Source organism: Bombina bombina, chromosome 3 (assembly GCF_027579735.1).
Source record: "Bombina bombina isolate aBomBom1 chromosome 3, aBomBom1.pri, whole genome shotgun sequence".
Taxonomy (NCBI): Eukaryota; Metazoa; Chordata; class Amphibia; order Anura; family Bombinatoridae; genus Bombina; species Bombina bombina.
In genome coordinates, this window is record NC_069501.1 from 1,296,070,521 (window position 1) to 1,296,093,336 (window position 22,816).

The following is a 22,816-nucleotide window of genomic DNA, read 5'->3' on the forward strand; positions in this document are numbered from 1 at the left end:
TATATATACTCAGTGTCAGTTAATAAGATTAGCAGGTGATTGTGTAACATTACTATCTGATCTCTTATGTGTCTAACTGTATGTGATGTAACAGAGCAAGGATACAGTTACACACACACGTGCGCACACACACACACACACACACGTGCACACACACACATATTTATATATACTCAGTGTCGGTTAATAAGATTAGCAGGTGATTGTGTAACATTACTATCAGATCTCCTGTGTGTCTAACTGTATGTGATGTAACAGACCAAGGATATAGTTACACACACACGTGCACACACACACACACACGTGCACATACACACACACACACACACACGTGCACATACACACACACACACACGTGCACATACACACACACGTGCACACACACACACGTGCACTCACACACGCACGCACACTCACACACTTATATATACTCAGTGTCGGTTAATAAGATTAGCAGGTGATTGTGTAACATTACTATCTGATCTCTTATGTGTCTAACTGTATGTGATGTAACAGAGCAAGGATACAGTTACACACACACGTGCACATATACACACACACGCACACACATATTTATATATACTCAGTGTCGGTTAATAAGATTAGCAGGTGATTGTGTAACATTACTATCTGATCTCTTATGTGTCTAACTGTATGTGATGTAACAGAGCAAGGATACAGTTACACACACACGTGCACACTCAAACACACACGTGCACACTCACACACTCTCACACACACGTGCACACACGCACACACACACACACTCGCACACACGCACACGTGCACACACACATTTATATATACTCAGTGTCAGTTAATAAGATTAGCAGGTGATTGTGTAACATTACTATCTGATCTCTTATGTGTGTAACTGTATGTGATGTAACAGAGCAAGGATACAGTTACACACACACACATGCACACACACTCACACACACACACGTGCACATATACACACGCACACACATATTTATATATACTCAGTGTCGGTTAATAAGATTAGCAGGTGATTGTGTAACATTACTATCTGATCTCTTATGTGTCTAACTGTATGTGATGTAACAGAGCAAGGATACAGTTACACACACACGTGCACACTCACACACACACACGTGCACACTCACACTCTCTCACACACACGTGCACACACGCACACACACACACATTTATATATACTCAGTGTCAGTTAATAAGATTAGCAGGTGATTGTGTAACATTACTATCTGATCTCTTATGTGTCTAACTGTATGTGATGTAACAGAGCAAGGATACAGTTACACACACGTGCACACACACACACATACACACACATGCGCACCCACACACACATATTTATATATGCTCAGTGTCAGTTAATAAGATTAGCAGGTGATTGTGTAACATTACTATCTGATCTCTTATGTGTCTAACTGTATGTGATGTAACAGAGCAAGGATACAGTTACACACACACGTGCACACTCACACACACACACACACGTGCACACTCACACACTCTCACTCACACACACACACACACATATTTATATATACTCAGTGTCGGTTAATAAGATTAGCAGGTGATTGTGTAACATTACTATCTGATCTCTTATGTGTCTAACTGTATGTGATGTAACAGAGCAAGGATACAATTACACACACACGTGCACACACACACACTCACACACGTGCTCACACTCACACACACACACACACACATATTTATATATACTCAGTGTTGGTTAATAAGATTAGCAGGTGATTGTGTAACATTACTATCTGATCTCTTATGTGTCTAACTGTATGTGATGTAACAGAGCAAGGATACAGTTACACACACATTTGCGCACTCACACACACACACACGTGCACACACACGTACACACATGCACACACACACACACATTTATATATGCTCAGTGTCGGTTAATAAGATTAGCAGGTGATTGTGTAACATTACTATCTGATCTCTTATGTGTCTAACTGTATGTGATGTAACAGACCAAGGATATAGTTACACACACACGTGCACACTCACACACACACACACACGTGCGCACTCTCACACACACGTGCGCACACACACACACACGTGCGCACTCACACACACACATATTTATATATACTCAGTGTCGGTTAATAAGATTAGCAGGTGATTGTGTAACATTACTATCTGATCTCTTATGTGTCTAACTGTATGTGATGTAACAGAGCAAGGATACAGTTACACACACATGTGCACACTCACACACATACACACACATGCACACCCACACACACATATTTATATATGCTCAGTGTCAGTTAATAAGATTAGCAGGTGATTGTGTGACATTACTATCAGATCTCTTATGTGTCTAACTGTATGTGATGTAACAGAGCAAGGATACAGTTACACACACACACATGCACACACACTCAGACATGAACACACACACACGCGTGCACACTCACACACTCTCACACACACACACACACACACACATAATTAATTAAATGTCCTATCCTCCTGGCTTGCTGGACAAACTTTAATAACTGGAGCCATAAAACTTACTCAATAATATAACTATGTACAAATATTAACTCTTAAATAACTTTACATAAAACTGTAACACTTGAATAACCACGCAGACACAGATGTATGGGAAAAGACCCGTGGGTCTCATTTATTGTAGAACCTGAGAACCGGATGCACTCAACGGGGCCAGCTAAAACATGTGGCGGCAATCTAGTTAGGAGTAGGAACCCCCTGCTAGGAAGAATGGACCGCGCCCGTGAATGCCTACACAAGCGGAGCTCAGCTGCCGCAGAAGCTTAGGGAGTTCTCGGCATCTTAGAATGGGAGGGACCCCAGGCGCGCGCCTGCAGAGATCACCCTCCCCTGGGCAGCCGTCACTCTACCTCTGATGGCAAACTGGGGCCCGGACCAACCGCCTAACCAGGGTGTAAAGTAAAGATCTCCGAACCAGTAGGACCAGGTGTGACTAGACGCGTATCCATGCCACTACCTGGGGAGTCAAAAACTACCGTCCTTGGACTTAAGGAAACAAGCCGCGTAGCTCTCATCCAGCCTTGGACACCTAGCTGAAACACCCTGGTGATGTAGCAGCCTAAAGATTGCCGTATGGACCAATGCAGGGAGGGAGGGAGGGACGCTGTGAAGACGAGCTGGAAAAGAGGGTTTGGGCCTTGGGAGCTAACTACTTAAAGGTAAGCTAAACCCCACCCTCACTACTGCAACATTGTTGCAACTTCACAGCAGCACACTCCTAAGGGCCTTAATTATTATGGTCGTTCTGGACTATGCTGCCCTCCACTGTCTTAATTAAATGCCCTATCCTCCTGGCTTGCTGGACAAACTTTAATAACTGGAGCCATAAAACTGACTCAACAACATAACTATGTACAAATATAAACTCTTAAATAACTTTACATAAAACTGTAACACTTGAATAACCACGCAGACACAGATGTATGGGAAAAGACCTGTGGGTCGCATTTATTGTAGAACCTGAGAACCGGCTGGACTCAACGGGGCCAGCTAAAACATGTGGCGGCAATCTAGTTAGGAGTAGGAACCCCCTGCTAGGAAGAATGGACCGCGCCCGTGAATGCCCACACAAGCGGAGCTCAGCTGCCGCAGAAGCTTAGGGAGTTCTCGGCATCTTAGAATGGGAGGGACCCCAGGCGCGCGCCTGCAGAGATCGCCCTCCCCTGGGCAGCCGTCACTCTACCTCTGATGGCAAACCGGGGCGCGGACCAACCGCCACAAGAGATAGCCCAACAGGCTCACCTCTTGCCGCCACACCTATAGATGATTAAGTATAGCACGCCTCAAATTACAGAGGAACAGGTCAATGCCCCTCTCAGAGAGGTGCACCCCGTCCCTTCTGTAGAGGCACCTCTCAGCCGTTGATATGTTCCCATGTTCCACAACAAACCCTCCTGACTGCCCTAAGAAAATCCTAGCTTCTCTGTTAATTTTCTTGCGGACCTGGAAAGCTGCGCGATGAGACTGCATATGGCGCCATTCTATCCTGGGAATGATGTTAGACCATCCTATCCTGACCTGGGGAATCCACGCCTGAATCGTGCGCAGATCCGACTGAATAACCGCACTGAGCTGCTTGCACGGTAGGAGCCCCATATCATTTCCACCTGCGTGGATGATAAGTACATGGGGTTTCTCCCACCTGCGCAAGGCCCCCCTGCAGCAACCCAGGCAGAGCCTGCCACGTAAGCCCCCTGCGCCCTAACCACCTAACAGTGACTCGGGAAGAGGGAAACCCCAGCTGATGCCCATCTGGTCTCGCAATCGCCCGAAGCTCCGCCCAGTGGATGTACGAATGCCCCGCAATCCATACTCTCAGTGGACCGCTCCTTGGTCCTAAGAAAAGAAACAGAGGTTAACCATTGCACCTGCAAAACATAATCAACATCTAAACAGTCAAAGGCCTAACATATAAAAGATACCTTTGCGACCTCCATCTCCCCAGAGCTCTAATATGGTCAGCCGACAACCTAAACTAGCGGCAGTGGTGGCCGCGCCCACTCTAAAAGAATGGGGAGCAATGACCCTTGGGTCAAGACCTGCCCTTGATGCTGCCCAGGCCAATACCTTTCTAAACTGGAACCTAGTCAACGGGGAACCGTCCTCGTGAACTAGAAATTGTGAGAAACCCTCAGGACGCACATCCATATAGGCCTTGATCAGTCTGACCGGGCAGCAAACAGATTCGTCATGGGCCGGCAAAGATAACCAGGCACCTCTCCCTTCTTGGTCTGTTTTGGATCTGGGGATAAAAACCAAAATACACGACTCATCGTCTCTGACATGGGGCAGCAAAAGGCCGCCCATCTTCTTAGAGGGCGGGACAATTTCCCCTACCCTAAGAGCCCCGTGAAAAGCCAGCTCAAAGGCGGCTGAGAACAGGGTAGCTTCGTAGGCGGATGAACAAACCGCCGGCAAAACTCGGCATAACGTTACCAGACGCTCGATGGTAACTGGTTCCCTGAAATCCCTGGCCCTGGGCGCCATACGCCCCCAGCCTCGAAGTACCTGCCTAACCAGGAAGGTCTTTGAGGAGTCAGCAAGCCCATACAATTTGCAGAAAAAGGACACCGCCGCCAGGCGTGACCCAACCGCAGTCTTCGAAACCCCATTACCTTTAAGTTCGGTAATCCATTCCAGTAAGCCCCACTGGTCCCCGTCACAGGAGGGACGGCCCCTGAAGTCACAAAAAGCGATCCACTCCGCCCAGTATTTCACATAGGTAGCCCAGGTAGACGGAGCGAGGGAAGCACGAACCATCGCAATCAAGGGGCCCCATCCAGCGCCACCTGCCATAAGTAAGTGGGACAGGACAATCCGTTAGTGTCTGCATCGGGCACCAGTGCATAAAATGCTTCCCATTGAAAACGGCAGAGCGCATCCGCAATCCTATTCTGGACGCCCGGGACATGCTTAGCACGGAACACAATATTCAGGTGCAGACACCTCAGCACTAACAGCCTCAAATACCGCACAACCGGAGGGGATCTAGATGAGAGCCTGTTGACAGCATAGACAACGCTCATGTTATCCGTCCAGAAAATCACCTCACGGTCGCGAAGCTGATCGCCCCAAATGTCAAGAGCGACCAGGATGGGAAACAGTTCAAGAAGGCATAGGTTTCTAACTAAGCCTCTTTCTATCCACGCGGCGGGCCATGGGCCGGCGCTCCATTGCCCGGCCAAGAAAGCCCCTTACCCGTGGGACCCAGCCGCATCGGTGAACAACTGGATCGCTGCGTTAGAAGAAACCACCTCCCGCCACAGGCAGATCCCGTTAAAGTGGAGGAGAAATTCTTCCCAGACCTTAAGATCTTCCACCATCTCAGCAGACACCCGGAACCTCCGGGTCTGCGATCTTTCTCCGCACAGCTGCCTCTCAAGCCTGCGGAGGAATATTCTACCCATAGGAATAATCCTGCCGGCAAAATTCAGCAAACCCAATAGGATTTGAAGGTCTTTTACGGAGCGATAAAGCTCTGTTCTCATAGCGCGTACTGACTCCAACATGCGCTGAATTTTTTCTTGTGGCAAACGGCACTGCCTTGCCACCGAATCAACTTCGATGCCCAAGAAAGTAAGGCACGTGCAAGGACCCTGGGACTTCTCCTCCGCCAGAGGAACTCCCATTCTATCCATCAGAACCCTGGTGACTTTCATCAAGAAAGCACACTCAGATGACCCTGTCCGCCCGACAAGCAGAAAATCATCCAAGTAGTGTGCCAGGCCGTCGAATCCGGCCACCTCCGTGATGGCCCTGTGCAAGAAGCAGCTGAAAGCCTCGAAGTAAGCACACGAAATTGAGCACCCCATGGGCAAGCATTTGTCCACGTAGTACTGCCCCTCAAAATAACACCCCATGAGCCTAAAGAGGAGGGGGTGAATAGGCAGGAGCCGAAAAAGCATGATTCCACATCCAAACTTTGCCATCAGGGCTCCGGCCCCCCGCCCGGCAAACCAGCCCCAACGCTTCATCAAATGATTGATAGAAAACTGAGCTAAGCTCAGGGGGTATGGCGTCGTTCACCAAACGACCCTTTGGGAAGGACAGGTGTTGGATGAGCCGGAATTTACCCCGGCTCCTTTTTTTGGGACAACCCACAAAGGTGAAACAACCAACCCTGGAAGGGGAATCTCCCCAAAAGGACCTGCCATACGACCCAGCCCAATTTCTTTATTCAGTTTATCCCGCAACACCTCAGGAAACTGATATGCGGACTTTAGGTTCCTGCGTGTCGAGGAACCCACCACGTGCGATCCAACTGGGATAAATCCCGACCGCAGACCGCCTTTAAGTAGCAAGGCGGCCTCTTTAAACGAGTCAAAACAAACTAACACCTTACCCTGCAGGGAATAAGTGTCAAAAGGAAGGGAGGTGCGCCAAATTCAACTTATACAACAAACAATAAATGCAAAAATAAAAACAATATAAAAGAAATAAAGGAAATAAAGTCCGGATTAAATTGGTGAGTGACAAAAAAGTCCATACAAACAATTCCTGTTGCTGGGGAATTGGCAGCTCTCTCCACAGATTATCGATACAAAAACAGTTCCTGAAACACAGAAAAAAGAGAGGCGCTCTTCGTGTAATATGTCCTAGAACGATGTGACCAGATGTATTAAGCAATGGAAATATACTCACAAACGACCATGCACCCACAGTGCAATAACGAGCAGGCCGAAAACTTCGGAGCCGTTCGGCTGACTCACTAAGACGATAGGCACTTGGGACCAAAGCGAGGCTCACCAGAATGACCAGAAAGAGCCTGAAGAAACGGCACTCAGCCGAGAAACGCGTTGCTAAGCAACAACTTTTAATTGTTTTTAATAAAGAAATTACTGTTTAATCCTTGCTCTGGACATTGGATTTAATCTTTCCCTTTAACAATTTGGGACCTCCGCCTGGTTGGAGCTCCCACACCAAGGGTTACATTCTTTTTTGCCAGCAGTTTGGTATCCTGGTCCCCACACACCAACGGAAGTGGTCATTCTGGTGAGCCTCGCTTTGGTCCCAAGTGCCTATCGTCTTAGTGAGTCAGCCGAACGGCTCCGAAGTTTCGGCCTGCTCGTTATTGCACTGTGGGTGCATGGTCGTTTGTGAGTATATTTCCATTGCTTAATACATCTGGTCACATCGTTCTAGGACATATTAAACGAAGAGCGCCTCTCTTTTTTCTGTGTTTCAGGAACTGTTCTTTAAACGGGTACAGCAGCAGCCACTTCTCAATTACGGCCACCTTCAGAGGTGTGGCCGCCCTTTCCAACAGGGAAAGGTTTGGAGCCAGCTGCTGGTCTCTCCTGGGGACGACCCGCGTCCTGGGTTCTGGTACACTCGGACCCCGAGTGGCCGCCACCGCAGGTTTTGCTCGCATGCCGAAATGCGCATGCCGCTCCCCTGGTACACAATTTGTCCTGGAAGCGCCAGCACACCCCTGTGGGCCGCCGTCGAGAGCGCTGCGAGGCCTTAACGCCCCCCGACGCTCCGACTGCTAGAACAGGCGCCGCCTGTTTTTCAGGACCCAATTGCGCCCACAAACGTGAATCAACGTCACTGAAAGTAAGGAGAGGGTACCCAACCATCTTCCTACGGAAGGCAGCGTCGTAGTCGCGCCAAGCTCCCTCCCTGTACTTCTCGTACACTGTTTCTATATGTTACAGAAGCATTAGTTATTTTGTTGTGAAGAGCTTATTTCCCAGCAGCAATGCCTGAACCAGCAAGCCAGCGCCTAAGAAGGGCTCCAAGAAAAACGTAACAAGTATCATTTCATAAAGAGTTAACTCTTTTTTTTCAGCTTTTAGAAACTATTGTCTAATCACCTCTGGAGCCAGACTGCTAATTGATAAGATGAACTTGTAAACTTGTTTATCTTAAGTACTGTAATCCTATTGTGGCCTGTCAAAGGACAGTGCTCTCTATCTAAATGTGTGATGGGGGATTTTGTGCTTCCCCCCCCTCTCCCCCTGGGAGTGCCCTGTGTGCATGTAACCTTAATAAAAGCAGGCTGGGCATCCCAGTCCTGAGTTCTTGTTTGACCCTCAATCGCAGCGTTGACTCGTTTTTGTGGGCAGAAGGGTATCCTAGCGGTACTGCAGCTAAGGGAGATTATTCTATATTTGCGAGACTCATATAGAATACTATGGAAAGCAGCTTCTCCCCTCTTTAGCAATAGGGATCCAGGCTACTAAGCGGTCCATCTCTCAGCGAGACTAAGGGTAACCGTAACATTTGGCTGGCAGCGGCGGGATTTTCCTGGATTACCTAGGAGAGGTACAGAACGAGATGGAGAGCGCTTCGGAAAAATTGAAAGCGTCACAACCCAAAAGGATTTACTTGAAAGCAGAGGGGGGTACGCCAGCAACCGGCCGATGAGTAGAGCTGATCGCAGAAATTGCCGAACTGTCAGAGCATCACAATGGCGGGAAACACCGACCTCGATTAGTGAGCAAAAAACCAGGATTTGTTCGGGAAAGGCTCTCATTATACGGGCCGAACCCCTCCATGGAATTGGTACAGCAGTTGATGGCAGAGGGCGGACGAGGAATATACGAAGAGACCTCGAGCCCACGAACTCAACCTAGCGAAATGCACACCGCAATGGCTGAAGCCCCGCAGGTAAATCATCCTGACGAAAAATGCTGGGAGGCCCAGATACCTATGCGGCATTTCGACCCTTCCTAAGAGAGCGAGACAGGGATTGATGAATAATTGGCGGACTTCGAAAGGCAATGTGCCCTGCACCAGATTCCCAACAGAGAGTGGCCCACGATATTGTCTGGGAAACTATCCGGGCGAGCCCTGGAAGCCTTTCGTACTCTGGGTGCTGAGGAAGTGACACAGTATGAGCTAGTTAAGGAGACACTGTTGCGACGGTACGCTGTAACTCCGGACACGTATCGCCGACAGTTTCGGGGCACGGAAAAGAAGCCTAACGATACCCATATGGAATGGGCGCACCGAATGCGGAGAGCGGCAAATCACTGGCTGAGCGGAAGTAAAGCGGTGACTGGGGAGGAAATTTTACAATTGTTTCTCTTAGAACATTTTTATAATGGCATGGAACAGCAAGGGAAGGAATGGCTGCAAGACAGGCGGCCTTCTACCTTAGAAGAAGCAGCCAAATTGGCCGATGAACATTATGACTCCCGTCTTCACGAACCCATGAACTACCGAGCTCCAGCACGGGTCGAACCCAGAGAGGTTTACCGTGCACCCCCTCGTACTGAATTCCGAGCCCCGGTGCCCACAAGGCCCGTCCGACACTCAGGACCACCCAATAACAGCTCTGAGCGTCCCAGACCGACTTGCCACCGATGCAAGCAACCAGGGCATTTCATGGCTAGCTGCCCCCTTAATACGCACCAGACACCCAGGAATGAAGAAGGAGATCGATGAGATGCTCCAGCTCAGGGTAATTGAGCCCTCCGATAGTCCCTGGGCCTCCCCAGTTGTCTTGGTGCCCAAGAAAGATGGGACCACCCGGTTCTGCGTAGACTATCGGAGGCTCAATGAAAATACCGTGACGGACGCTTACCCTATGCCCAGGGTAGACGAGCTACTCGATCGTATAGCCAGGGGAAATTACCTGACCACTATTGACCTCTGCAAAGGTTACTGGCAGATTCCCCTGGCCCCGGAGGCTATCCCCAAGTCGGCATTCGTCACCCCATTCGGCTTATATCAGTTTAGGGTAATGCCGTTTGGGATGAAGAATGCCCCAGCTACATTCCAGCGCTTGGTGGATAGGCTCCTGGATGGCTTCCAGAGTTTTGCTTGCGCCTACCTGGACGACATAGCGATCCACAGTGAGTCCTGGGAGGACCACTTAGCTCATGTGGGAATGGTTCTGGATCAGATCCGGGCTGCTGGCCTGACTCTGAAGCCAGAAAAATGCCACTTTGGGATGGCCGAGGTACAGTACCTGGGTCACCGGGTGGGGTGTGGAAAGCAGCGACCAGAGCCGGCCAAAATAGAAGCTGTCGCCAATTGGCCCACCCCCATCACTAAGACTCAGGTCCTAGCCTTCCTGGGCACGGCAGGGTACTATAGACGGTTCGTACCAGACTACAGCACACTTGCCAAACCCCTGACTGACTTGACCAAGAAGAACTTACCTCGACAGGTCCTGTGGTCTCCCCCACTGTGAAACGGCTTTCCAGGCTCTCAAAAATGCTCTAATTAACGCTCCTGTCTTGGCGGCCCCAGCCCTTAACAAACGTTTTATCGTCCATACAGATGCTTCCATGTTCGGGCTGGGAGCCGTCCTCAGCCAAGTAGGCGAAGATGGAGGGGAGCATCCAGTTGCCTACATCAGCCGGAAGCTCCTGCCCCGCGAAGTCAGCTATGCAGCGGTCGAAAAGGAGTGTTTGGCTTTGGTGTGGGCATTAAAGAAATTGACTCCCTATTTATATGGTCAGGAGTTCACTCTGGTCACCGACCATAACCCGTTGGTGTGGCTGAACCGGGTCTCTGGAGATAACGGCAGGCTATTACGTTGGAGCTTATCGTTGCAACCCTTCAATTTCACCATTACTTACAGACCTGGGAAACAGAATGGCAACGCCGACGGGTTGTCCAGACAAACCGACCTCAGCCCCGCATAACCAGCGGTCTGGACAGCCTTAGTCTGCCCCGAAAAGGGGTCAGACCGTGTCTGCCAGAGTGTTCCACAGAAAGGGAGCACTGTTACAGAAGCATTAGTTATTTTGTTGTGAAGAGCTTATTTCCCAGCAGCAATGCCTGAACCAGCAAGCCAGCGCCTAAGAAGGGCTCCAAGAAAAACGTAACAAGTATCATTTCATAAAGAGTTAACTCTTTTTTTTCAGCTTTTAGAAACTATTGTCTAATCACCTCTGGAGCCAGACTGCTAATTGATAAGATGAACTTGTAAACTTGTTATCTTAAGTACTGTAATCCTATTGTGGCCTGTCAAAGGACAGTGTTCTCTATCTAAATGTGTGATGGGGGATTTTGTGCTTCCCCCCCTCTCCCCCTGGGAGTGCCCTGTGTGCATGTAACCTTAATAAAAAGCAGGCTGGGCATCCCAGTCCTGAGTTCTTGTTTGACCCTCAATCGCAGCGTTGACTCGTTTTTGTGGGCAGAAGGGTATCCTAGCGGTACTGCAGCTAAGGGAGATTATTCTATATTTGCGAGACTCATATAGAATACTATGGAAAGCAGCTTCTCCCCTCTTTAGCAATAGGGATCCAGGCTACTAAGCGGTCCATCTCTCAGCGAGACTAAGGGTAACCGTAACACTATAGTATCCTGATATTTCAGGATGTTCAAAGCTTGATCGGGGAATTTAGAGATATAACAGGATGCATAAACCCGAAAGCACTTGCGCCATTCCTCATAGGAATCGGGACGTTTACATTTTTTCGGGCCTGTGCCATCATCCGCCATTTCTTTTTGGCGATAAACCTCCGCAGAAAGCTCAAACATGTGCACATACCTCCCACCCTGAATGTGCCGAACCATCTTAGATTTGAGATGTTCATGTAGACTAAACGCAGGCCATGTGTCAGTGTCCCCATGTACAGCTGCCCTGCGCCTGTTCCCCATAACCGGGCTAACTAAGTCTGTTGACGCAGGAGGTGTCAGCATAGGAACAGTGGGTTCCATGCGGAATGAACCAGGGGGGAGACCCATAGCCTTCCTTTCTTCCACTAACCACTTCACCATCCTATACATTCTTTTTTGCCCTTTCGCTTCCAACCCCAGGGATCTATCACTTTCAGAACCTGAATCATCCGAGGATGAACTTAAAACACTACGTTCAAAAGTAATAGTGTGCTTACCAGCTCCCAAGAGGCGTTGCACCGGGACAGGACCAGAAGAAGTGGATGGCTGCTCCTGAGACTGTGGCTCCCTCTCAACGGCACTGGGGGTGGCCTGGAGTGGCAGTAATGCAGTTCTGGGTTCCATAATGATCTGTGGAGAAAAATGCGAAAGAGGAGTACCCAGGGAAGGGGACGCAGGCCCACCAACCACATTACCACGAGACCCTAAGGGACTGGGGCTCCTGTGATCACTGCCACACTCAACAATACCATCATCAACCATATCAGCCACACGCACATTCATCACTGCGTTAGCAAACTGCACTTGTCTGTTCTGTTCAGTCACAGCCTGCGCGCCCTGACATAGACTGGGCGTGATAACTGGGCCTTTCCTTGCAGAGGCCCTAGTAACTACACCTGGGGGAGCTCCGCTGAGGGCCAAACCCGCGGGCGCCGCCCGTGCACCCTGCCGGGCGCTACGCTTGCTGCGTGATGCAGTACTACGGCGTCTGCTAGGCCGCGATGTATTCGTGGGCCGACGCTTGCCCCCAGCCTGCGTGATTGCGGCCTGAGGCCCTGCGACTTGTTGCGCAGTAGGCGTATTCCCCGTCAGGCCTGCGGCCTGCTCATTAACACCTGGTTCCCCAATCTGGGCCCTTCCGGGCGAATGTGCCCTTGCTACTTGCCCCTCAGAAACTACTTGCCCCTCAGAAACACTATCTACCCTGATCGGAGCACCATCAAGTGCCATCATACCCCCCGGTCAGGCTTGCGGCCTGCTCATGAGATCCCTCATGCAACCTTCTACCCCTTTCCATGGCCGCCAAATCAGTGTCCCCACGCGGGTGCTGAGTAATTGAGCCTCGCTGCGAACCCCCCGCGGGTGTCGCCCCCCCCCCCCGGGGTACCCCTCTCTTACCTGTGTACCCCGGCGGAGACGACGATGCTGCCCGCTTGCTTCTGGATTCCGGAATGGCGTTCCCGGACGTGACGTCACCGGAAACGGCCAAACCGGAAGAGACGGGCCCCGACGCGGACATGGATACCCGCGTGGCCGCCGACGCGCGAACCGAAGCTGGAGGACCGCCCTGGGATGCCGACCCCCCCGCCGGAAAGCACCGCTGCCAAAGACTGGAGCAGCGCGACCGCCGTGGAGACCGCCTCACCGGTAAGAGTGACCGGTTCAGGTAAGGCCTCACCCCCGACGCCACTCACACTGGGAACGGAGCCCTGCTCGCCTACCGCAACCCCCACTGCTACCTGGGAACCTACTTCTACCAACACCGGAGGGGGAATTAAAGGAGGGGTGAGAGAGGGGGAGACAACCATAACCTCAGGATACAGGCTAGACCCCGGGGGACGACTCACCGGGCGAGGGGGGGAAGGCTGCAACTCATCGATCATCAGCTCATCCAATTCCGACATCTTCTTCCACAGGAATCCTGACAGATGATCCTGACGCTGTGAAGACGAGCTGGAAAAGAGGGTTTGGGCCTTGGGAGCTGACTACTTAAAGGGTAAGCTAAACCCCACCCTCACTACTGCAACATTGTTGCAACTTCACAGCAGCACACTCCTAAGGGCCTTAATTATTATGGTCGTTCTGGGCTATGCTGCCCTCCACTGTCTCACACACACACACACACACGTGCACACTCACAAACGCACACGCACACACGTAACACACGTGCACACACACACACACATTTATATATGCTCAGTGTCAGTTAATAAGATTAGCAGGTGATTGTGTAACATTACTATTTGATCTCTTATGTGTCTAACTGTATGTGATGTAACTGTGTAACTGTATCCTTGCTCTCACACGTGCACACACACACACTCACACGTGCTCACACACACACGTGCACACACACACATATTTATATATACTCAGTGTCGGTTAATAAGATTAGCAGGTGATTGTGTAACATTACTATCTGATCTCTTATGTGTCTAGCTGTATGTGATGTAACAGAGCAAGGATACAGTTGCACACACACACACACGTGCACAGTCACACACACACACAAGTACACACACACACACACACACACACGTGCACACTCACACACACATGTGCACACACATATTTATATATGCTCAGTGTTGGTTAATAAGATTAGCAGGTGATTGTGTAACATTACTATCTGATCTCTTATGTGTGTAACTGTATGTGATGTAACAGAGCAAGGATATAGTTACACACACACACACACACACACACGTGCACACTCACACACACACATGCACACATATTTATATATACTCAGTGTCGGTTAATAAGATTAGCAGGTGATTGTGTAACATTACTATCTGATCTCTTATGTGTCTAACTGTATGTGATGTAACAGAGCAAGGATACAGTTACACACACACGTGCACACTCACACACACACGTGCACACTCACACACTCTCACACACACGTGCACACACGCACACACACACACACTCGCACACACGCACACGTGCACACACACATTTATATATACTCAGTGTCGGTTAATAAGATTAGCAGGTGATTGTGTAACATTACTATCTGATCTCTTATGTGTGTAACTGTATGTGATGTAACAGAGCAAGGATATAGTTACACACACACACACACGTGCACACTCACACACACCCACACACACATATTTATATATGCTCAGTGTCAGTTAATAAGATTAGCAGGTGATTGTGTAACATTACTATCTGATCTCTTATGTGTCTAACTGTATGTGATGTAACAGAGCAAGGATACAGTTACACACACACGTGCACACTCACACACACACACACACGTGCACACTCACACACTCTCACACACACGTGCACACACACACACATGCACACACACACACACACGTGCACACACATATTTATGTATACTCAGTGTCGGTTAATAAGATTAGCAGGTGATTGTGTAACATTACTATCTGATCTCTTATGTGTGTAACTGTATGTGATGTAACAGAGCAAGGATACAGTTACACACACACATGCGCACTCGCACACACACGTGCACACTCACACACACACACACACACACACACATATTTATATATACTCAGTGTCGGTTAATAAGATTAGCAGGTGATTGTGTAACATTACTATCTGATCTCTTATGTGTCTAACTGTATGTGATGTAACAGAGCAAGGATACAGTTACACACACACGTGCGCACACACACACACACGCACACGCACACACACACATGTGCACACACTCACACAGATTGACAAGTTTGTATTCTTTTTGTATTTTAGGGCTGTCGTATGTCTTTGTGTTTGGCGGTCGTTCTCTGTCATCTTTAGCGCTACAGGACACAATGTTTCTTTGTCCAGAGGATCTACAGCAGGTTCAGGTACAGGATGAATATTCATTGTCTCTGGCAATAGAGAATTTATAGTAGTTGGCAATAATTATCAATTCTCCCCAATGCAGAGCTTTACCATGCCATAAGGCTTTATATATTCCTTCTCTGTGACATGTTCCAGACTTCTCTACCTATAACCCCCTCAATATATGGTCCTATTTTTGCACATCGGTCGTCGCCTGTACTTTGTTTTATGGGTGAATCCCAGTTTGTAAAGTGCTTAAAGGTTCATTAATATCTTTATATGTGATGTCACATTACAAAACATCTGATAACACAATAATGTACAAAAATATTAGCACTATTGAGCACAAACTCCTTCCCAGTTAAATCAATAGTGCTCTTATTCTTGTGCTTAGACTACAAAGTAGGTCAAACAAAAGCCTCAGGAGCTAACATCTAGAGGTCAGATATATTTCACTGAATAGACTTATGGAGCTGCACAACAAGTTCTGGCTTTTGCTTAAAGAGACATGAAACCTCTATTTCTTCTACAAGATACGACGAGTCCACGGATTTCATCCTTACTTGTGGGATATTATCCTCCTGCTAACAGGAAGTGGCAAAGAGCACCACAGCAGAGCTGTATATATAGCCCCTCCCTTCTCCTCCACCCCCAGTCATTCTCTTTGCCTGTGTTATACTAGGAAGACATGGTAAAGTGAGGTTTTAGTTTCTTCAATCAAGAAGTTTTTTTATTTTAAATGGTACCAGTGCGTACTATTTTCCTCAGGGGGATATGGAAGAAGATTTCTGCCCTGAGGTTTGATGATCTTAGCATTTGTAACTAAGATCCACGCTGGTTCCCACAGGACTTCTGAAGGTAACCATGAGACATCTTCAGTGTGGAGACCGGTTTCATGCTACAAGCAGCATTAAGGTATATGCAGCCTTTTTATTCTGAGGAGACCTGGTGTATCAGAACTGGCTGGCATTATTTCCCTGTATGGGAATGGGGTAAGCAGTAATCTTAATTTATAAGAGGGGTATTACTGGAGTCCCTAGATTTTATTATAATGGTTGACTTTATATGGGCATTATGTGACATGGGAGAGACTAAGAAAAACGATGTATAACGTTTTTATTTTTGGCATTAACATCCATATGTTTGATGGTGTATTTGAGGGGTTATATTGTGTTGCATCACTTAGGTGTAAAACCGCTTTCCCATGCGGTTGTGTTTGGGCCTACTCCGGCATTGACCTTAAGGGGCGGGGCTTATTTTTGTGCGGTCAGATGTGCACTTCCTTCAGGCTAGGCAGCAGCAAGCAGTAACTCCGGTGGCTCCTGGCTGTGGCAAGCTGTTCTGAAGTGGGGGCTGTTCTGGGGGCAGGTAGGCGCCACAGAAGAGCTGTGGCGAGGTGCAGAGGGTATTTTTTTACTGTAAATGACAAATTGTTGTTTTAAAGTACTTTAAGAGCCTTATTTCTGCCCTTACTTCTGGGTGCAGTCATTTTTGGGTGAACCAACAATTTTAATGTTAAATTTTGAATTATTTAACGTTCTTTAAGCATTTTAGAAAAATTGTTCACTTTTTCTTTTCTTAAAGGCGCAGTACACGTTTTTTCAAAAGTTTATTTTAACCAATAAAGAAGTGTTCAAACTAATTTTGTAGTTAATATTAGTCTGTTCAACATGTCTGACATTGAGGAATCTGAATCTCATTGTTCTATGTGTTTAGAAGCTATTGTGCAACCCCCTCTAACATTGTGTAACTCTTGTACTGAAAGAGCCTTACATTGTAAAGACCATATATTAGGTCAAGAAAGTGTGCCTAAGGATGATTCTCAGTCTGAAGAGAATCAGGATACGCCATCCAATTCTCCCCAAGTGTCACAACCTTTAACGCCCACACAAGCGACGCCTAGTACTTCTAGTGCGTCTAATTTCTTTACTCTGCAGGAGATGGCTGCAGTTATGTCAACTACCCTTACTGAGGTCTTATCTAAATTACCAGTGTTACAGGGTAAACGCAGTAGGTCAGGTATTAATTTAAATACTGAATCCTCTGATGCTTTATTAGCTATTTCCGATGTACCCTCACAGTGTTCTGAGTTGGGGGTCAGGGAATTACTGTCTGAGGGTGAAATTTCAGATTCAGGGAATGTTTTACCTCAGATAGATTTGGACGCTACGTCCTTTAAATTTAAGCTTGAACACCTCCGCCTGTTACTTAGGGAGGTTTTAGCGACTCTGGATGATTGTGACCCTATTGTAATTGTGTAAGATGAATAAATATCTAGAAGTACCTTCTTACACTGATGTTTTTCTAGTTCCTAAGAGAATTTCGGAAATTATAAAAAAGGAATGGGATAGACCAGGTATACAGTTTTCTCCCCCTCCTAATTTTAAGAAAATGTTTCCCATTTCAGACACCATTCGGGACTTGTGGCAAACGGTCCCTAAGGTAGAGGGAGCTATATCTACCCTGGCTAAGCGTACAACTATACCCATTGAGGACAGTTGTGCTTTCAAAGACCCTATGGATAAGAAATTAGAGGGTCTACTAAAGAAATTATTTATTAATCAGGGGTTTCTTTTACAACCTACGGCTTGCATTGTTCCAGTAACAACTGCTGCAGCTTTTTGGTTTGAGGCTCTAGAAGAGTCTCTTAAGGTTGAGATTCCATTAGATGACATCTTAGATTGAATTAAAGCTCTCAAGCTAGCTAATTCTTTTATTACTGATGCCGCTTTTCAAATTGCTAAATTAGCGGCAAAGAATGCAGGTTTTGCTATCCTAGCACGTAGAGCATTGTGGCTCAAATCTTGGTCTGCTGATGTCTCATCAAAAACTAAGCTTTTAGCTATTCCTTTTAAAGGTAAGACCCTTTTTGGGCCTGAATTAAAGGAAATCATTTCTGACATTACAGGAGGTAAAGGCCATGCCCTACCTCAGGATAAGTCTGTTAATATGAAACAAAATAGTTTCCGTTCCTTTCGGAACTTTAAAGGAGGACCCCCCGCTTCCTCTTCTTCCACAAAGCAGGATGGGAATTTTACCCAATCTAAGTCAGTCTGGAGACCCAACCAGAACTGGAATAAAGGTAAACAATCCAAGAAGCCTGCTGCTGCTCCTAAGACAGCATGAAGGGACGGACCCCGATCCGGGACCGGATCTAGTAGGGAGCAGACTCTCTTTCTTTGCTCAGGCTTGGGCAAGAGATGTTCAGGACACCTGGGCACTAGAAATAGTGACCCACGGTTATCATTTGGAATTCAAGGACTTTCTCCCAAGAGGGAGATTTCATCTTTCAAAATTATCTGCAAACCAGATAAAAAGAGAGGCGTTCTTACGCTGTGTAAAATATCTTTTTACCATGGGAGTAATTTGTCCAGTTCCAAAGTTGGAACAGGGACAGGGATTTTACTCAAACCTATTTGTGGTTCCCAAAAAGAGGGAACGTTCAGATCCATCTTAGACCTCAAGTGTCTAAACAAATTTCTAAGAGTTCCATCATTCAAGATGGAGACAATACGAACAATTTTACCAATGATCCAGGAGGGTCAATATATGACTACCCTGGACTTGAAGGATGCTTACCTTCATATTCCTATCCACAAGGATCATCATCAGTTTCTAAGGTTTGCCTTCTTGGACAAACATTATCAGTTCGTGGCTCTTCCCTTCGGGTTGGCCACAGCAACCAGAACCTTCACAAAGGTTCTAAGGTCTCTTTTGGCGGTTCTCAGACCGCAAGACATAGCGGTGGCCCCTTATCTGGACGATATTCTGATCCAGGCGTCAACATATCATCTGACAAAATCTCACACAGACACAGTGCTGTCTTTTCTGAGACCTCACGGCTAGAAGGTGAACATAGAGAAAAGTTCACTTGTCCCACAGACAAGGGTTCCGTTCTTGGGAGCTCTGATAGATTCGGTAGCCATGAAAATATTTCTGACAGAGGTCAGAAAATCAAAGATCCTAAATACTTGCCGAGCACTTCAGTCCATTCCTCGGCCATCAGTGGCTCAGTGTATGGAGGTAATCGGATTAATGGTAGCACCAATGGACATAGTTCCGTTTGCTCGCTTTCATCTCAGACCGCTGCAGCTTTGCATGCTCGGACAGTGGAATGGGGATTATGAGGATTTATCTCCTCAGATAAATCTCGATCAAACAACCAGAGACTCTCTTCTTTGGTGGTTGTCGCCGGATCATCTGTCCCAGGGGACTTGCTTCCGCAGACCCGCGTGGGTGATAGTGACAACGGACGCCATTCTTCTGGGCTGGGGTGCAGTCTGGAATTCCCTGAAGGGTCAGGGTGTTTGGACTCAGGTGGAGTCTCTACTTCCAATCAATATTCTGGAGCTGAGAGCAATATTCAATGCGCTTCAGGCATGGCCTCAGTTCATCAAATTCATCAGATTCCAGTCGGACAACATCACGACTGTGGCCTATATCAATCATTAGGGGGGAACAAGGAGTTCCTTAGCGATGAGAGAGGTATCCAAGATAATCCTTTGGGAGGAGGCCCATTCTTGTCATCTGTCAGCAATCCACATCCCAGGAGTAGAGAACTGGGAAACGGATTTTCTAAGCAGACAGACTTTTCATCCGGGGGAGTGGGATTTCCACCCGGAGGTGTTTGCCTCCTTGATTCTCCGATGGGGCAAACCGGAATTGGATCTGATGGCATCTCGACAGAATGCCAAGCTTCCAAGATACGGATCCAGGTCGAGGGATCCCCAGGCCGAACTGATAGATACCTTGGCAGTGCCTTGGTCGTTCAGCCTAGCTTATGTGTTTCCACCGTTTCCTCTCCTTCCACGCATGATTGCTCAAATCAAACAGGAGAGAGCTTCGGTGATCCTGATAGCGCCTGCGTGGCCACGCAGGACTTGGTATGCGGATCTAGTGGACATGTTGCCACTACCATCGTGGAAATTTCCTTTGAGACAGGATCTTCTCATTCAAGGTCCTTTTCAACATCCAAATCTAACTTCTCTGCAGCTGACTGCATGGAGATTGAACGCTTGATTTTATCAAAGCGAGGATTCTCTGATTCTGTTATCAGTACTTTGATACAGGCTAGAAAGCCTGTTACTAGAAAGCGCTATCATAAGATATGGCGTAAATATCTTTATTGGTCTGAATCCAAGGGCTACTCATGGAGTAAAGTTAGGATTCATAGGATTCTGTCTTTTCTCCAAGAAGGATTGGAGAAAGGCTTATCAGCTAGTTCCTTAAAGGGACAAATTTCAGCATTGTCAATTTTATTTCACAAACGTGTGGCAGATGTGCCAGATGTTCAGTCTTTTTGTCAGGCTGTAACCAGAATTAAGCCTGTATTTAGACCAATTACTCCTCCCTGGAGTTTGAATTTAGTTCTTCGAGTTCTTCAAGGGGTTCCGTTTGAACCTTTGCATTCCATAGATATCAAATTATTATCTTGGAAAGTTCTGTTTTTGGTTGCTATTTCTTCTGCTCGATGAGTTTCTGAGCTTTCAGCGTTGCAGTGTGATTCGCTGTATCTCATATTTCATTCTGATAAGGTGGTTTTACGTACCAAACCTGGTTTTCTTCCTAAGGTTGTTTAGAATAGGAATATTAATCAGGAAATTATTGTTCCTTCATTGTGTCCTGTTACGGTACCAACAGTGTACCAAGGGTTAATACCAGATGAACAATGTCCTGCATAGGGAATCAGCAATTCACAACCCAGCCAGTTTTCAGGTTTAAAACAGAATGTCTTTATTAAGGCTCATATGCCCAGTATTTATGCAGGTCTGACCCCCCAGATGGGGGGTTGAAAGAATGTTGTACATTACATGGAGGGACAACGCCCTTTGACAGGCCACAATAGAATCACATTACTTTACTTAGGCAGATAACAACTTAAACACAAGACACACTCTTGGCTTTTCTTATCACTGAGGCGTCTGCTCTCTAGATGTGATTGAACAATGGAATGTTTATCACTAACTTTAATGACAGTACACAATAGCTAAGGCCAGCAAACCTGTCTTTTAGAAAACAGCTTCTCAAAGCTACACAAGGTCAATTCTTTTAGTTCTGACCACAGGGTCTGTCACATAGCTCCCCCCTTGTGGAACACTCCGGCAGACCCGGCTTTACCCTTTGGCGGGTCAACCTGGTGATGACCGGACTAGGAGGTGGTAGGCATGTCAGTTTGCCAGGACAATCCATCTGTATTCCCGTTATGAGAGAGAATTCCTGTCCATACAAACAAGGGTTCAACTTCCTCAGTGCCCAGACTAGGGCTAAACAGTCCTTCAAAATCCCATCATCTTCTTTACGAGTTTTCTGTACCTGCTCTTTATAGGTATCCACAATCCCTTCATACTGACATAGGGTGCCCTTGAGTTGCTGCACCTCACTATGAGCCAGCGTCAGCTTCTCCTCCAGTGTCACTAAGTTTGTCTTTAAGGTTTCATGTTCCACTCTCAAGCGGTGTTTTCTGCAGTCTGTCGGTGCAGCTTGTCTAGCAGAGATTCACGTTCTAAACATGCTTTTTCCTCTGCGCTCCTCTTCTCCTTCATCAGCGCATTGTAACGGGACTTCCACGTATCAATAGCGGATAGAGATTTACTGAGCTCAGCGTCCTGGGGCTTAGCAGCAGGTGGGTCAGTCTCTGCTGCACTGATCTGGGCACGGGTAGTCACAGGGTTAACATCAGCGGGACCCATAGGAGCGTAGGCAGAAACAAGGGGGGCCAAGTGTTACGGTTGCCTCCAGGCTGGCTGGAAGTTGGACCGTAGAAAAGGATGCTCCTAGCGCTCACCAAAGGAGCAGCAGCACAGTGGACACTATAACTACTGCGTAGCCACCATCAGTAATGCAGACTATATGAACCACCGCTGCTGGGCTGGTATCTCGCCGTCTGCTCTGCGCCCTGGACCTACGACCAGGCTCCAGTAGGCGAACCTCTTCCTTCTGTAGCAATCCCTGTAGCTAAGGGAGTATGAAAAACATAGCAATCCCTGTAGTGATTATAAGCTGTCCCCTACAAACATGAGTCAAAGCTGCAAGTTAGAGGGTCAAAAATAGGTCTCATGTGCTGGAGCACACAGCCTGCTTTTTATTGAGGTTACATGCAAACAGGACACTCTCAGGGGGAGGCATAAAATCCCCCATCACACATTTGATATTAGATAGAGAGACACTCCCTTTGACA

General features: G+C 47.5%; 1 protein-coding gene across 1 annotated transcript in view; it reads left to right on the top strand.

The window, feature by feature from the left end:
* The window catches only part of LCMT2 (leucine carboxyl methyltransferase 2), a 753,265-nt gene that overhangs the window by 545,824 nt on the left and 184,625 nt on the right, over positions 1-22,816 (top strand). Inside the window, exon 12 of the mRNA XM_053705698.1 lies at positions 15,565-15,662. Coding sequence (XP_053561673.1) covers positions 15,565-15,662 — 98 coding nt within the window. The remainder of the gene's footprint in view (positions 1-15,564; positions 15,663-22,816) is intronic.